This window comes from Lonchura striata, chromosome 25 (genome assembly GCF_046129695.1).
Source record: "Lonchura striata isolate bLonStr1 chromosome 25, bLonStr1.mat, whole genome shotgun sequence".
Classification (NCBI taxonomy): Eukaryota; Metazoa; Chordata; class Aves; order Passeriformes; family Estrildidae; genus Lonchura; species Lonchura striata.
Window position 1 is genome coordinate 7,839,253 of NC_134627.1, and position 17,017 is coordinate 7,856,269.

Here is a 17,017-nt window from a genome sequence, read left to right on the forward strand (position 1 = left end):
CTGGGAGGAACTGGGGCCCGCAGGCGGCCGTGGGGACACTTTCCGACACCCCGGGGTGGCGTTGCTCGGCCAAGCGGGAGCGGGGATGTTCCGACGCCTCCCTGTGCCCAGGGCTGGGGGCAGGAGCGGGGCCAAGCCCAGCACAAACCGGGAGCGAATCCACCCGAATTCCCCCGGCGGGAGGAAAAGCTCCCAGCCGGGAGCGCCCCCGGCCGCTCGGCTGAGCCTTCCGAAGGGGGATCTTGTGGGGTTTGGGTGAAAACCCAGCGAATTTTGGCTGCCTGAGCCCCCAGAGCGCAACAAAACTCCGGAGAGGGGCACAGTGACAAACAAACAGCCGGTGGCAATTCCAGGAGCCTTTTCCTGTCCCCGGTGAGGGATTGGGCTGGGCTGGACCCCAAAGCTCCGCCCTTGGATGGAGCTGCCACGACCCCAGGTGCTCCAGGCTGGCCTTGAAATCTCATTGATACCTGATAAATAACACCCCATGGCTCATTTATAGCTGATAAACCACACCCCGTATCTCATTTATAGCTGATAAACCACATCCCATATCTCATTTATACCTGATAAATCACCTCTGATAAATCACATCTGACATCTGATCCTGATATGATAAATCACCTCTGATAAATCCATTTCATGTCATTTATACTGGATAAATCATACCTGATAAACCACACCCCATATCTCACTTATATCTGATAAATCTCATCCCATATCTCATTTATACCTGATAAACCACACCCCATATCTCACTTTTATCTGATAAACCACATCCCATCTTTTCACCATCCATTCCACCGACTGGTTAAAACCAGTGAAAATTCCCAATTTCCCCCTGCCCCAGCCCCATCCCGCGGGAATTTCGGTTCCCGGTAGCTCCGGGGATGCCTTTGGAGCCGGGGTGAGCAGCAGGAGGATAAAAGGCTTTTCCTTCTTCCTGCCCGGCTAAATTTAAATTTCAATTCCAATTTAAACCCGCGCCCCTTTCATGTGCCGGGGCCGTAACTGGAAGCAGCTGTGGCCGGGAATTCTGCTCCAGAGGCGGCTCCCGGAGCCAACAGCGGGATGGGAGAGACGGATGGGATGGGATAATGGGGTGGGATAATGGGATGGGATAACGGGGTGGGATAATGGAATGGGAGAGACGGATGGGATGGGATAATGGGGTGGGATAATGGGGTGGGATCCATGGGATGGGATGGGATAATGGGTTGGGATCCATGGGAAGGGATAATGGGGTGGGATGGGATAATGGGATGGGATAGCAGGGTGGGATCCATGGGATGGGATGGGATAATGGGGTGGGATCCGTGGGATGGGATGGGATAATGGGGTGGGATCCATGGGATGGGATAATGGGATGGGATAACGGGTTGGGATCCATGGGATGGGATGGGATAACGGGGTGGGATCCATGGGAAGGGATAATGGGATGGGATGGGATAATGGGATGGGATAACGGGTTGGGATCCATGGGATGGGATGGGATAATGGGGTGGGATCCATGGGAAGGGATAATGGGATGCTCCCCCAAAGCCCCCGGATTGCCCAGCCCAGCTCCACACTGGGAGCACGGGGGTGGCTGCGGTCCCCGCCCGGCGGCTCCCGCTGCTCCCGGCCCTTTGGGAGCCGGGATTTGCCGCTTCCCGAGGCCTCCCGAGCCCGGCACCTTCCCCGGCTCATCCTGCGGGGGCTGCGGGCCCGGAACAGGGAGAGGAAGGGACGCCAAAAATAAAAATATCCCGTAATTACAGAGGGATGGGCTGGAGCCCGGCCGGGCCAGCGGCAGCTCCGGGTGCTGCTTCTCAGGAACGGGCAGGGAGGAACATTTCGGGAAAGATCCTCCATGCCCCGAGCCCCAAAATCCCTGGAGTGGCTGCGGGGAATTCCTGGGGATGTCAGGAAAAGGAGAGACCCTGTGAGAGCCCTGGGCAGCCAAACAGCCCTGGCCTGTCCTGGAGTGTCCTGGCCTGTCCTGGGATGTGCTTTTCTCATGGAAAAATCTCATCCTGAGGCCCTTTTTCTGCAAATTCCCATTCCTTTCTTCTCCTGCTGGGATGGAGCCCAGGGGCCACAGCAGCGATTTCTGTTACCAGTTTGGGATGAGAATTCATCCATGGATCCATCCCTCATCCATGGATCCATCCCTCCATCCATGGATCCATCCCTCCATCCATGGATCCATCCCTCCATCCATGGATCCATCCCTCCATCCCTCCATCCCTCCATCCATGGATCCATCCCTCCATCCCTCCATCCATGGATCCATCCCTCATCCATGGGTTCCGTGGGTCCCTCCCCCTCAGCAGTGACTCACGGGGAGCAGCAGCTCCCGGTGAATCACCAGGAAAACTTCCTGATCCAGCCGGATCCGCAGGGAGAGCTCCCCTGGCGAACCCCAGGGTCCCAGCCAGGCCCTGCTCTGCCCAAACAATGCCAGGGCTCCTTGCAGAGAAACCATTCCCGATGATCTCAGAACCTTGGGAAGGTTTTTGGGATCCGGGGTTTCGGGATCATCCCGCTCGGGATCACCTGTCCCGGTTCTGTTTGGGAATCTCCTCCCTGGCAGAGCAGGAGACATAAAAAGAAGGGAAAAAGGAGCCCCTGAGTGGGGATAAACCCCAGCCACGGTGCGTTATCCACACAAACCCCATCCCCATCCAGGATGGAATGAGGAGGAATTCCCGAATTCCCTGTCCCAGCTGGCAGCAGGAGCTGGAGCAGGGTGGGAATTTCGGGGCTCCCTCGGGAAGGGGAACGAGGAGGACACAGCCCAGGGAATGTCCTGGGCTGGCAGGGAAGGGCAGGGATCACCCCAGGACAGGGGAGGGGGCACTGGAGGGGCTCTGGGCTCCTCCCAGCCCAGTCCAGGCTGGGATTCCCAGATTCCTGATGATTCCTGATGATTCCTGATGATTCCCTGATGATTCCCTGATGATTGATTCCCCACCAACACCCTGCAGAGCTGGGAATGGTTCAAACGCCCCAGCACAGCTCGGCAGTTGTTCCTCTCGCCTTGCCCTTCCCACGTCCCCAATATCCCTCTCTTTTTGCCCAGAAATCAGGGATGAATTCCCAGCAAAAGCCACCCCGAGCTCCCGGGAGTCTGCTGCCTTTGCCCGGGGAAGCAGCACCCTCTGCTGCCCTTCCCAGCCCTGCTGGAACCTCGGGAAGGTTTTTCCTCACTGCTACTTCCCCGGGGCTTCCCGGCGAGTTTGGCTCACCGGGAACTCGCTGGATTTGCCCCAAATCCCCGTTTTGCTGGGATCTGCTCCTTCCAGCTGCTCCGGGCTCGGGCTCGGCCTCCAGAGGCGGAGGAGCCTCCTGCTCCCAGCTCAGCTCAGCTCAGCACGCTCCAGGTGGGCCCAAACTGGGAGAACTGGGAACAGCAGGCGGTGATCAGGGGCTGGAATGGGTTTTCCAGAGAAAATGTGGGTGCTCCATCCTTGGAAGTGTCCAAGGATGGGGCTTGGGGCACCCTGGGCTGGTGGAAGGCGTCCTGCCCGGCGCAGGGAATTAGGATCCCTGCATCCCAAAGCATTGCGGGAGCTGTGATCCCAAAGCATTCCAGCATCCCCAGGAACATTCCAGCTCCCTGCAGGGAGGGTCAGCTCCCGTCTGGCAGCTCCGGGGGCTGAGCCGTCCTGCAGGAAAGCCGCAGGAGCCTTTGGGATCCGTGGTTTCCTGGGGATGTTTTCTTTTCCCTCTCCTGCCTCCCGTTTTTCTCCTGCACCTCTGGTGGTTTCGGGGCCGCGTGGGCCGGGCTGGGGAGGGCAGGAAAGGCTGGGATAATTACAGGGGATGATCCCAGGAATAGAGCTGCTCTTCCCTGGCCAGGAGAGGCTGGTCCGGCTCTTTCCGTGGGTTTGGGACAGCGGGGGGGAGCCGGGGGCGCAGGGATTGTCCCCGTGGATTGAGGATCGCAATAGGAACAGCTGAAGTCACCGCATGGATTTAGCTCCCGTTTCTTCCTGCTTCCCCCGGTTCCTTTTGGGAACATCAGCCCCTGTTCCCTGCCACATCCTGCCCCAAACCATCCCAGCAAAAGGGAGAAGGATCAGGAAGCACAGAGCAGCTCCTGGCAATTCAGGGAGATCTGGGGGAATTTTCCTTCAGCAGCTTTCCCTCAGTGTGGGGAAAACTCTTCTGGTCCCAAGAACGGCCGCAGGTTGTGCCAGGGGAGGTTTAGGATGGAGATCAGTGAAAATTCCTTCATGGAAAAGGGGAAAACTCCATGTGGGAAAACTCTTCTTGTCCCAGTAAGAGCCTCAGGTGCCAGGAGAGGTTTAGGATGGATATCAGGGAAAATTCCTTCATGGAAAAGGGGAAAACTCCATGTGGGAAAACTCTTCTTGTCCCAGTAAGAGCCTCAGGTGCCAGGAGAGGTTTAGGATGGATATCAGGGAAAATTCCTTCATGGAAAAGGGGAAAACTCCATGTGGGAAAACTTCCTGTCCCAGGAAACAGCCTCAGGTGGCAGGGGAGGTTTGGGATGGGTATCAGTGAAAATCCCTTATGGAAAGGGTTTGAAGAACTGGAAGTGTCCAGAGCAGGATGTCTGGGCCAAAGACAGCCCCGAGGCTGCTCCAGTGCCAATGCTGACACCCCCGGGCCTGGGGATGGCTCCAGAGGAGCCCCGGGGCACGGGGGAGCGGCAGGGAAAGCAGGAGCACGGCTGGAGCAGGTCAGGAACATGCTTTTATTGAGGGGGGGGACAGGAGCAGCAGGGACGGGAGCAGCAGCACGGCCTGGCCCGTCCCTGCTCCAGAGCCACTGCCCGGGACATTCCTGGGAATGGCCGTGGGGACGAGCAGGGACAGCAGGAGCCAGGAATGCCCAGGAGCAGCGAGGGGCTGGCGCTGCTTCGGGGCTCCAGGAGAAAGGCAGGGAACCAGAGGAGCAGCAGGGAACTTTTCCAGTCAGGATGGGGCAGTGGTTAATGGGAATGGCTCCCACCTTCCCAGGAGTGCTTAATTTCACAGCCTGTTCCCTGAGGGAGCACTGGGACGGAGGAAATCAGCACTGGGATGGAGGAAACCAGCACTGGGATCTCTGAAATCACCACTGGGATGGAGGAAAACAGCACTGGGATCCCTGAAATCAGCAATGGGATCTCTGAAATCAGCACTGGGATAGAGGAAACCAGCACTGGGATCAAGGAATCCAGCACTGGGATCACTGAAATCAGCACTAGGATGGAGGAAAACAGCACTGGGATCCCTGAAATCAGCAATGGGATCACTGAAATCAGCACTAGGATGGAGGAAACCACCACTGGGATCAGGAATCCAGCACTGAGATCTCTGAAATCAGCCCTGGGATAACTGAAATCAGCCCCGGGACCAGGGAATCCAGCACTGGGATCAGGGAATTCAGCCCCTTCCCAGGGCTGTCCCCTCTGCCGGTGACACTGGAGCCACACGGGGAAGGTGGCACGAGGACAGTGGTTTTACTGGGAGGCCATTGGGGATATTTCTGCTGATGGGAGGGAGGAATCAAAAGGGTTTTTTTTTGCCCTGCCAGGGAATCCATCCCTCCCTGGAGCACAGCAGCCCAACAGCTCCTGGAATTGGTGCTGGGAGTTCCTGTGGCTCTTTGGAAAAGGCCAAAGTTTGGATTCCTTCTGCCTGGAGGGGGAAAAAAACTCCAATAAAAAGGGACCTGCAATTCCAGGAAGGCTGCTCTGGGAAAAACATCTCCAGGGGAATACACTCAGCAGGCTGTTTATGTACAGGAACTCAGCAATTCCACGAGATACACACCAGGAAAAATGGGAATTCTAATCCAGAGGCGCTTCCAGCAGGGCTGTGCTGGCTCCAGGAGGGGCTGACAGGAACACCCAGTGGCTCCCTCGGGTGCAGGAGGTGCAATTCTGGCTGTACAACAGGAACTAAGTGAAGATCTGCTGGATCCTGGGGAAAGCTGCCGGGACAGGGGGATGATCCCACTAAAACTATTTCAGACACAGAACGGGACAGGAGCCGCCGCCGCCGCCACCGCGGCGCTGGGGGAGGCAGGGCTGCCCCAGAGAAGCATTTCCAGCATTGCCCAAGAGCCAGGGGTGACCCCAGCAGCCCGGGGAGCTGCAGGAGGGACAGGGGGACTGAGCAGGACAGCAGGGACGGGGACAGGCCCAGCAGTAAGAGCTCCTCAGCTCCCCGGGGCTCCCAGCCGCTTCCAGTCCTCGCGGCCTCACTGAGGCCGAAACATCCGAGTTCCTCAGAACTGTGGGGACACAGGGCCAGGCCGGGCCAGCCCGGGGGTGACCCGGCCTGGGGACACTGCAGCAGCCATCACCACGGCACCGCACGGACCCCTGCGGCGCCTCTCTGCCGGGGACGCTGGCGGGGACACTTAGGTGCCCTTGGGAGGGGTCCACTTCAGGCAGCTGGGATCCATGGTCTTGTTGCTGTTGGACCTCTTGGCCTCCTTGGCGATCCACTCATCAATCAGGTCCTGGAAGAGGAGGGCAGGGCAGGTCAGGGCTGATCCTGCTGGGGAACCACCCCTGGGACAGCACCACAAAGGGGAGGGGGCTCAGCCATTAGTGCCGCAAAGGAACAGCAAAATAACAGTGGAGATACATCAAAACAAGGCCAAAATAACAGCAGAGTTACACCAAAACAACACCAGAGTTACACCAAAACAACACCAAAATAACACCAAGGTTACCCCAAAAGAACAACTTCTCCTCCAAGGAGTTTTCTAGAAGCCCTTCAGTCGAGCTCCAAAGGGGTTCCAGGGAAGGGAGAAGGTTTGGGGTTCAACCCCCACCACCCAGGGATTTATCAGGGAGGGAACAAGCAGGAGCCATGCAGGGCTCCATCAGTCCTGTTCACAGCGGGTCTGGGAGGTCTGGGTTGGATTTTAGGGAGAAGTTTTCATCCAGAGGGTGTTGGGCACTGGAACAGGGAATGGGCATGGCCCCGAGGCTGCCAGAGCTCCAGGGGTGTTTGGATACCCCTCCCAGGGATGCTCAGGGGGGATTTTGGGCTGTCCTGCAGGGCTCATTCCTGCCCTGATGAAGAACGAGGTTGGATTCCCACCTCCTGTTTTACTTGGAGATGAGAACAAGCAGGCTGGAGAACCCATGGAAGCCTTGATTCCAGCAAGGAAAAGAAGGAGAATTAAGGAAGCCCTGATTGCAGCAAGGAAAAGGAGTAGAACCCAGGGAACCTCTGATTGCAGCAAGGAAGAGGAGGAGGTGATGGGAGAACCCCCAGCAAGGCCCAGGCTCACCTGTCTCTTGAGGACCAGGTGCTTGCCCTTCCAGTACTTGAGCATCTGCAGGGCCTGCAGGGTGCTGACGATGTCCACGGGGTTCACGGCGGTCTCCTGGCTGATCTCTGCAATCAGAGCCCACCCGAGCCTCTGAACCAGCCCCAGAGCCCCAGGCTCCAGCAGCAGCTCGCTGCAATCCCCTGGGGAATGTGGCACTGGGCAGGCACAGCCAGGACTGCAGGGGTTTGGGGTGCTGGCTTTGGGATCTGTAAGAAATCCCCTGAGAGAAGATGCAATCCTGTTTCTCCAGGGTACCTCATGTCCCCAGGGAACTCCACATCCTCCCAGGTGCCACCAGCAGAGAAATGCCATTAAAAAAAGGCCAAATATTCGCAATATTGGCTGCTGGTGCCATTTCTTTGCTAAAATAAACATTCCAATACACAGCTGGATGAAGCTTTTTGCTGAATCTTTTTAAAATTGCTGGCTTTTCATCAAGCAGCCAATTCATCCTTTCAAAATGCTGCCAATGGCCCATTCCCAACCACAGGAAGATCCCAGGAAACTCAGAGCTCCACAAACACCTGGGTGGGTGAGGCAGGCCTGAGAGGCACGGGGGTGTTCCCAAAAACCCCCCTGACCTTTGATGGAGATCTCCTTGCCCTGGAAGTTGTGCAGGTACCGCAGCAGAACTTCCTTCCAGTAGCTCCTGTAGCTGATCAGGCCCAGGTCAGACAGGGGACGCTCAGGGGAGCCAACTTTTTCTTCTACTTTAGACAGCAAATAGCCTAAAAAAATGTGAAAAGAAACATATTTAAACAATTCAGAAAGGAGCCAGGATGGAAGCTGCTCCAGCAGCAGCAGCCAGGTGAGATTTCCTGGTGGAGCTGGAGGGATTTGTCCCTGGAATTTCCCCCCACACACTCACTGAAGTCAATGAGCATTTTGCCATAGCCTTGTCTCATGTACTGGGGCATGGTCAGGATGCAGGACACGTTGTAGTTGAGGAAGGAATTCTTCTCCTGGAAATGAGCAGAGAGGAGGGGCAGAACTCAGAATTTTTATTCCTTTAGCTGTTTTATTTAAAAAAAAAAAAAAATCATGGTGATTAATATTTATTTTCATGTATTTTTCTCCACATTCCTTCCCAGTTTCTTTCTCCCTAACAAAGATACCACTCTGCTTCCTGGCAACCACAATTCCTTGGAGCTGGTTTGGTTTTTGCAGGGAATGAGAAAAGATGGAGCAGCACAACACCTGCAATCCCTCAGCAAACAGAACAACCCCTGCAGCTCAGCCTTGGACTTTTACCTGCTCCCAAGAGCAGCAAATCCTGAGACTGCAAAAGGGATTCAGTGCTGATAAGGGGGCCCTAAATCCCATTTTAGTGAGGTGGGGGATGAATGTTTTCCACTGACCTTGGAGAAATACCCGATCAGGTGGCAGCCAGTGTTGTCAGCCTCCGTCATGACGTAGAAGAGGAAGGGTTCCACATCATAATAAAGGGTTTTGTGGTCCAGGAACAGCTTTGCCAGCAGACACAGGTTCTGACAGTAGATCTGGGCACAAAAAAATGAGATGCAAGTGTTTACTCCAGTGGGATACGCCAAATGTGGGCAAAACCACCTGGGAAAGGACAGAAAGAGTCAGAATCATCTGAGAAACAATGTAGGAACAGAGCAGCTGGGCCAGGAAACAATTCCAGTGGTGATGGAAATGGATGAGCCTGGATCCTGCCCCACACCTCTGCCGGGTGAGACGCAGAGGGAGCTGCAGGAGCACCACAGGAGCAGCAGCAAAACTCCTGCAGGAATGGCCAAACTGCAGCAGCCCCTGTGTGAGCAGGGCCACCCCGGCTGCCTGCAGGGCCAGCAGGGCCCAGCCTGGCCCCTCTCACCTTGTTCTTCTTGCCGTCCACCTCGAACACGGAGATGGAACCCTTGCGGTAGATCTCGTCTCCCGGGGGGTGCTTCCAGACACACTTGGCCTGGGACAGGGACAAAAGTGGGGCTGTCATTGCTGGCCTGGGGACAGCAGCTGCTGCAGGGGGACAGGGAGCTGCTGCAGGGTCATGGGGAGCTGCAGCCTGGCCTGCTGCTGCAACCCAGCCATGCCAGCCTGGGGTCAGACACTGCCATGTGCACGGGTTGAGCCTGGCTGGGCATTGGTGCCACAGCAGCACTCCCAGCAGGACTGAGCCATTCCCTGACCCCACAGCAGCATTCCCAGTGGGAATGAGCTCTCCCTGACCCCACAGCAGCTTTCCCTGACCCCACAGCACCATTCCCAGCAGGAATGGGCTCTCCCTGACCCCACAGCAGCATTCCCAGCGGGACTGAGCCATTCCTGACCCCACAGCACCATTCCCAGCGGGACTGAGCCATTCCTGACCCCACAGCACCATTCCCAATGGGAATGAGCTCTCCCTGACCCCACAGCAGCACTCCCAGCGGGACTGGCCCCCAGCCCTCACCATGTGCCTGCGCAGGATGGTCTGGCTCTTCATGTACTTGAGGCAGAACTCGCACATGTAGAGGCGCCCGAGGCGCGCGTACTCCTCGGGGTAGGGCGAGTGGTACCACGTGTCCAGCTCGTAGCGCCCAAACGCGATGGTCTTGATCATGTTGCTGCCCTCGGTGATCTGCCCCTGCAGCCTCAGCTTCTCCTGCCCCGGGGGAAAAGCAGGCTTAGCCAAAAGGTTCATTCCAAGTGGCAGGAGGGGAATTGGGATTTGTTTTTCCTGGAGGAAATCCGTTTCAAGTTTTCTGGATTCATCTTTCATTCAATTCCTACAGCTCCCCGCCACTCCCTGCTCCTTTCCTGAGCCACAGGAACAGGGCACAAGTGAGGAGCAGCTGAGGGAGCTGGGGGTGTTTATCCTGGAGAGAAGGCTCAGGGGACATCTCCTGCCTCTCCATAACCCCAACAGGAGGGTGCAGCCAGCGTGGGGCCAGGCTCTGCTCCCAGGGAACCCCAGGACAGGAGGACACAACCCCAAGCTGTGCCAGACCATGTTAGGCTGCACATGAGGAAGAGTTTCTTCCCAAAAAGAGGCACTGGGAATTGGAAGGGGCTGCCCAAGGAAATGTTGCCATCTCTGGAGGTGCTTAGAAGAGCCTGGATGTGGCACCTGGTGACAAGGTGGTGTCAGGTCACGGGTGGCACTCGATGACCTCAGAGGGCTTTTCCAGCCCAGTCCATCCTGTGGCTCCGTGACACAGCCCAAGGCCCTGCCCCAGGAACCCAACCGGCCCAGAAAAGCATCAAAGCATCGTTTGATCCCTCTCTGGAATGGGATGTGGCTTTGGGAGGCTCCTCAGGAGCTTCAGCAACACCAGCCTGTGAACTCAGTCACGGGCCAAGGCCGAGGTGGCTTTTGTTGTCACCAGGCCTCAGCAGGGACGCTGAAGCTGTCCCTGTCCCCTGGGAGCACCCCTGGAATGTCACCACGCATTCCTGAGTGCAGAGCTCAGCTCCAGCACTCGCCCCCAGCCCGGGCTGGCTGTGCTGGCCTGGAGCTGCTGCCCAGCTCCCCACAGAGCCCCCAGGGCCATGCCTGGGGCAGGGATCTCACCAGGTCCTCGGAGGCGCGGGCCTGAGCCCTGCGGAACAGCTCCAGGTCGTACTCGCTGGTCAGGTTCTCCAGGAGAGGCTCCCTGGTGTTGCCATAGGTTTGCCTGTGCTCCTGGAACACCAAAGGACAGCGTTTTGGCTGCTGAGCTGTTGGATCCTGCAGCTTTTCTAGCTGGGAATGCTGCAGGATGACTGGGAGAGACAAACTCCATCCCGGGGAGGGATGAAAGGATGGAATTCCTGCTTTTACCATGTATTTCTCCTTCTGCTCCTTGCTGAGCCCCGAGTTCCTCTTCTTCCTGAGCTCAGCCACCTTCTCCTTGTACCGCAGCTGCCTCTCTGTGGGGGCCTGGAAGAACCCCCAGGTGGGACCCTGAGAGGCTGCAGCCCCTCTAAACTTCCCCCTTCCCTGCCCATCCCACAGAATTCCATCCTGGCTGCCATTCCACGAGGTCTGAGCCAGATCCTCTGCTAATCACAGGGCACTGCAGCTGCAGCACAGGAATGCAAAGCAGGAAATTTCCTTCCCACCACAGGACAGGGTGAGCTCCCCACGGAATGCTCCGTGCTGGGGAACAGCTCCCAGCTGACTCAGGGACTGGGAAATGTCATTCCCCTGGTTTGGCTCTCTGCTGGTTACTCAGAGGGAAATTGCAGCTTACAGCTCTGCAGGAATTCCCTGCTCCTGCACAGCCAGGCACAGGGGAAGGATCATCCTGAACACAGCTGTGCTCTCCCTGCCTGCTCCAACCTCACTGAGGGAATTCCCCCTCTGGAATGGCAGCTCCTCAGGATGTGGAGAAGGGAGCCCAGGCCCAAAGCGCTGTGCTGGGAGCTGGGAGCTGAGGCTGTCCCCTCACCTGGTGCCTGGTGGCGTGCCTGTTGTTGTCATCCTGCCTGTGGGCCAACATCCGCTCCTCAATCTGCTTGTCCCGGCTCTGCGCTCGCACCTGGAGGCCAAAATTCACCTGTCAGGGCTGCAGCCGCCTCCTGTCACCCCTGCCCTTCCAGGGGAGACACACAAACGCAGCAGCACGCTGTAAACTGTTTGCTGCTCACAGAACACAAGGCTCAGCATTTTACCCTAAAAATCCCAAAGGAGGAGAAATCAGAAGGCAAAACCATCCACGTTTACCTTGCACTCATCTGCTGACAGGTTGTGGTAGAGAGGGCAGCCCGAGATGGAGAAGTGGCGCTCGTGCTTCCCAGTCAGGTGTCCTGCAAGGGGTCAGAAAAGCAACAGAACTTGTGACAAATGATCCCAAAGAGGAGGAGGAATTCTCCCTCACAGGATCACCGACAGGGGGATAGGAGGAGGAAACTTCCTGGTTTAAAAAGGAAGGAAAATTTTTCTCACACTAAGCCAAAGCAGCCAGGGATGGGAGTGCAATAGTTTGGCACTGAAATCCTGTTTCTGGCAAAAACCAGTTCCACAAATCTGTGACTTTTCCTCCCACACCTGTGCTCGCCCTCCTGTCTGCTTCCTCATCCTGTCACCCCCCAAACAGAAAACATCTCCCTGTATTTACGCTTCATATCCTTTCTATAAACCCACTCCTTGCCATTCCTGACCTGATCCCCTGCTATTTTTAGGATTTGCACCCAGCCAAGCAGGCAGCCCGCAGCAGGACTGCCAAGGGGGTTACCCAGGGAGTTGCAGCCAGGGGTGGGACACTTCATGTTGAAGTTGTAGCTCTCGTGGAAGCGGCGGCGCTTGGGCCGGTGGGAGAGGTCGCTGCCCGAGTCCTTCATGGACATGTCCTTGGCCAGGCTCTCGTCGTGGGACACGTTGGGGCTGGAGATGTCGATGTCGGACTCCGAGGAGGGCGCGTTCCCCGTGGGGGTGCGGGGCGGCGACTCGTCGTGATCCGCTGCGTTCTTGGTGTCTGGGGAGGGCAGAGGGGACGGGGCTGAAGGGATTGGGGCTGAGGGGATTGGGGCTGAGAGGATTGGGGCTGAGGGGATTGGGGCTGAGGGGATGAGGGGACGGGGCTGAGGGGATTGGGGCTGAGGGCATGAGGGGACGGGGCTGAGGGGATTGGGGCTGAGGGGATTGGGGCTGAGGGGATTGGGGCTGAGGGGATTGGGGCTGAGGGGATGAGGGGACGGGGCTGAGGGGATGAGGGGACGGGGCTGAGGGGACGGGGCTGAGGGGATTGGGGCTGAGGGGATTGGGGCTGAGGGGATGGGGCTGAGGGGATTTGGGCTGAGGGGATGGGGCTGAGGGGATGCGGCTGAGGGGACTGGGCTCCCAAAAATGCTCCTGAAAATGCCCCAGGGGCTGCACAGAGCCTGTCCCACCCCGGGAGCAGCATTCCGTGTCCTTGTGGGTACCCATGCGTTCCCTGCCCCTCTGGGCACCAATGCAGCGTTCCTTGCCCCTCTGGGTATCAATGCAGGGTTCCCTGCCCCTCTGGGTACCAATGCAGGGTTCCCTGCCCCTCTGGGTACCAATGCAGTGTTCCCTGCCCCTCTGGGCACCAATGCAGCGTTCCTTGCCCCTCTGGGTATCAATGCAGGGTTCCCTGCCCCTCTGGGTACCAATGCAGGGTTCCCTGCCCCTCTGGGTACCAATGCAGTGTTCCCTGCCCCTCTGGGCACCAATGCAGGGTTCCCTGCCCCTCTGGGTATCAATGCAGTGTTCCCTTCCCCTGTGGGTACCAATGCAGCATTCCCTGCCCCCGGGGGTACCTCTGTCCGAGAAGTCCACGGCCTGCTCGGTCTCGGAGCCGGAGGAGCGGGTCTGTCGCAGCGGGTACTTCTTGGGGGTGACAGGAGCTGGCTGCTGCTGGCTGCGGGTCACCCTCCGCGTGGAGTACACTGGCTCGTCCGGCCCGAACGCCGGCGGGTTCCGCACCGGGCTGGAGTCTGCTCCCGGGGAAACGGGGCCGTTACACCAGGGGACACCGCGGGGACACCGTGGGGACACCAGTCACACCATGGGGACACCACAAGAACCACACAGACACCACAACACTGAGGGGATACCACAGTCACACCACAGCACCCATAAGAACCCCCATGTCCCCCACTGATTGACACCCTGTGGCTCCGTCCTGCCCATGTCACCATGCTCTGGCCTTGCCTGATAAAATGTCAGGACTCTCGGAGGAAACTGGAGTGACAGCAGCTTGCTCCAGGTTTAACAACTTAATTGACCTGCAATTAGCACCCAGCTTCAATTTGGAGAAGCAAAGATCTCTTTGTTTCGATAAGAACCATCAGGGTTTAGATATCGGGAACAGCAGGACTGCCTGTGGTGTGGAGCTGCACCTGGGATTTGTGTGTGGGCCTGGAAGAGCCTTGCTCCAGTTACAGGAGGAAATTTTCCCCAGTTTGAGGATCTTTTCCCCAATTTAAGGAGGAGCTTTTCCCCAGTCTGAGGAGGAGCCTTGCCCTGGTTTGTGGAAAGGCTTTTCCCTAGTTTAAAGAGGAATCCCTAGTTTAAAGAGGAGCCTTTTCCTGGCTGGAGGAACTTTTCTCCCATTTGAGGAGATTTTCCCTGGTTTAAGGAAAGGTTTTTCCCTGGTTTGAGGAGGAGCCTTTCCTGGGTTTGAAGAGGAGCTTAGCCCAGTTTAAGGAAAGGCTTTTCCCTCGTTTGAGGAGGAACCTAGCCCCAGTTTAAGGAAAAGCTTTCCCCAATTTAAGGAAGAGCCTTGCCCCACTTTGAGAAAAGGCTTTCCACAGTTTAAGGAAAAGCCTTTCCTGGTTTGAGGAAGAGCCTTTCCCCAGTTTGAGGAAGAGCCTTCCCCCGGTTTAAAGAAGAGCTTTGCCCTGGTTTAAGGAAAGCCTTTCCCCAGTTTGAGGAAGAGCCTTTCCCGGTTTGAGGAAGAGCCTTTCCCGGTTTGAGGAAAGGCTTGCCCCAGTTTGACAAAGGTCTTGCACTAGTTTAAGGACGAGCTTTGCCCCAGTTTGAGGAAGAGCCTTTCCCCAGTTTGAGGAAGAGTTTTCCCAGTTTGAGGAAGAGTTTTCCCAGTTCGAGGAAGAGCCTCTCCCGGTTTGAGCAGGAGCCCTCCCTCACCCTGGGAGCTCTGGCTGAGCCGTGCCGAGGAGCGGGTGACGCGGGCGGATCTGCGGGAGGTGCCGTCGCTCTCGGAGCTGTCCGTGTGCTCGGGGTCCGTGGAGAAATCCGAGTCCTCGGTGCCATCCGAGCTGCTGCCCGCGTTCCTCTGCAACGGCACACACTGCCCTGAAACGCTGCCCTGCTACTGCTAAAAACACAACACTGAGCGGGGATTTCGTGTTCTGCACCTCCTCACAGCCTCTGCAGCTGCAAGGGTGACCCAGGAGGTTTATGCCAAGTCAGGGATTCTTTTTGTGTCTCCTGCTCTGGCAGTGAGGAATTTCCAAAAACAAAGCGGGACAGGTGATCCCTCATGGCCAAATTCCCACCTCAGGCTGTCATTCCCAGGATATAAACTGGAGGAATTATCAGAATTATCCCAAAGCGAGGGGAGCAATCTGGATATCGGAAGGGTGACTGGCACCGGTCAGCAATCGCAATTTTTATTCCCTTCCCTTTCTGTTATCACGGTTATTTAACACCACAACAGTGTTTCACTTATTTCTCATTATTAAACCGCCCCAAGCTAAAATCTTTAATTTTGTTCCCCCTTTTCCAGGCTCGTGCCTTATTCCCCGGCGCGGTTGAGCGGCTCGGCGGTGAGGGGAGGCCGGGGGTGCCGGCAGGGTGAGGGGGCGGCGATGGCGGCGGCCGTGAGGGGAGCGGGGAGGGGCGCGGCCGCCATGAGGGGAGGGGGGGGCGCCTCGCGCCGGTGGCGGGAGCGCGGCCCCCGCGCCGCTTTGTTTTGCCCCCAGCGGAGCCGCGCCGGCCCCAGCCAATCACAGCGCGCGTGGGCGGGGCCGAAAGGGAGGCCTACCAATGGCAGCTCGAGGAGCAAAAAGGCGGGCCGCCGCCGCGCGCGATTGACAGCGAACGGCGGCCAATCAGCGCGAGGCTTGCTCCCACGGCAACGCCAACCGTGGGGGCAGGCCGCGGCGCGATGGGGGAAGGGAGGAACAAGGCTCGCGCGGGGAGGTGACCGTTGGGCGGGGATGGACAGCAGCAATAGCCAATCAGCGCCCAGCCCGGTGCGGGGACCTGTCCAATAGACGGCCAGCTCTCCGAGCGCGTGCCCAATCGGAAACGGCGAGGGGCGGGCCCCAATGGCCGCGCGGGGGAGGGGGGACGGTAGCCGTTGGGGGTGATGAGTGACAGGCAGCGCGGCCAATCAGCGCGCGGCCTGATAGCGCCGCAGCCAATCGGAGAGCTCGGGAGGCGGGCGCTGGGGGCTCAAGGCCGCTACTTTCCCCCCAGTTTTAGAGCCGGGAGAGGGAGCGGAGGGGCTGGGGAAGGGTCAAAAGCAGCGGCCCGAGCTCCTCGGTCTCCCCGCCGGCCGCCTCCCCCGTTTCCCGGCCGCGCTCACCTTCCTGCGCTGCATCCTGGGCGGGGGCAGCGAGGTTGCCTGGTCCCCAGCGCCCGCGGCCCGCGAAGCGGCGGTGGCCGCCGCGGTGTTGCTGTTGGCGGACTCCGTGGTGGCAGCCGTGTCTCCCGCCCTGCGGCACGTCTGCTGCTGCGGCGCCAGCCCCGCTCCCGCCGCCGTTCCCTGCTCGGTCCCTCACGCTTCCGCCGGGACGCGGCCCACACCCCCGTCACGTGACCGCGTGCCATCTTGGAGCCGGGCAGGCGCCGCCGGCAGTGAAGCCGCGCGTCACCATCTTTGACTGGGGCAGCGGGCTGGGCGGGGGTTACGGCTGCCATCTTTGATAAGGGCACAGGGTCCGCGGGGCGCGGAGCCCCCGTTACTGAGGCCGCCATGTTGAGAGCGGGCAGCGCCGAGCTGAGGCGGAGGAAGCCTCGGGAGCTGCAGCACCGGCAGCTCCTCCGCCCAGCCTGCGGGGGCAGTGCCCTGGAGGTGGGATGTGTAGCCCGGGCATTGCGAACCGTGTTGGAATTCCCGGAGGGATGAGAGGAACTGTGAAGGACAAAGCGCCAGGGCGGGGGTTCGGCCCTTCCCGGCCACAGTGCTTTCCTGACTCGCTGCTCCCCGGGAACGTCCCGGAAGCGCGGCTTGGAGCAGCGGCAGCGGCTGAACGGGGCCTTGGGGAGGAGCCGGTCCCGGCCGGGCCCCGTCACCCCCGCCCCGCCGGGCTCCAGCGGGCCCGGACCGGCGGAAGGACCCCGGAAAGCCCCGCTCGGGGGTCGCACAGAGTAGGC

General features: G+C 58.6%; 1 protein-coding gene across 2 annotated transcripts; it reads right to left on the minus strand.

The window, feature by feature from the left end:
* Positions 1–4,691: 4,691 nt before the first annotated feature.
* On the minus strand, positions 4,692–16,444 carry KAT7 (lysine acetyltransferase 7). 2 transcript variants are annotated; one of them, XR_013341169.1, is made up of 16 exons: positions 16,227–16,444; positions 14,822–14,969; positions 13,492–13,668; positions 12,447–12,686; positions 11,936–12,018; positions 11,661–11,750; positions 11,051–11,149; positions 10,802–10,912; positions 9,701–9,892; positions 9,125–9,214; positions 8,646–8,786; positions 8,156–8,249; positions 7,869–8,015; positions 7,246–7,352; positions 5,769–6,462; positions 4,692–5,633 (listed from the first exon to the last, which is right to left on the minus strand). XR_013341169.1 is itself a non-coding variant. In XM_077788326.1 (15 exons), exons 1-15 carry the CDS (start codon positions 16,239–16,241, stop codon positions 6,361–6,363), a joined length of 1,836 nt encoding a protein of 611 aa, XP_077644452.1. In that variant the 5' UTR covers positions 16,242–16,444; the 3' UTR covers positions 4,692–6,360. The 2 variants fall into 2 exon arrangements, 1 of the variants encoding a protein (XP_077644452.1); XM_077788326.1 differs by having other exon boundaries at positions 4,692–6,462.
* Between the last annotated feature and the right edge of the window lie 573 nt (positions 16,445–17,017).

Coding starts and splice junctions, on each gene's coding strand:
- KAT7 (XM_077788326.1), bottom strand. Junction 8,016..8,155: donor CAAAATGCTCATTGACTTCA/GTGAGTGTGTGG, acceptor ACATTTTTTTAG/GCTATTTGCTGTCTAAAGTA. Junction 7,353..7,868: donor CAAGGAGATCTCCATCAAAG/GTCAGGGGGGTT, acceptor CTCTGATTGCAG/AGATCAGCCAGGAGACCGCC.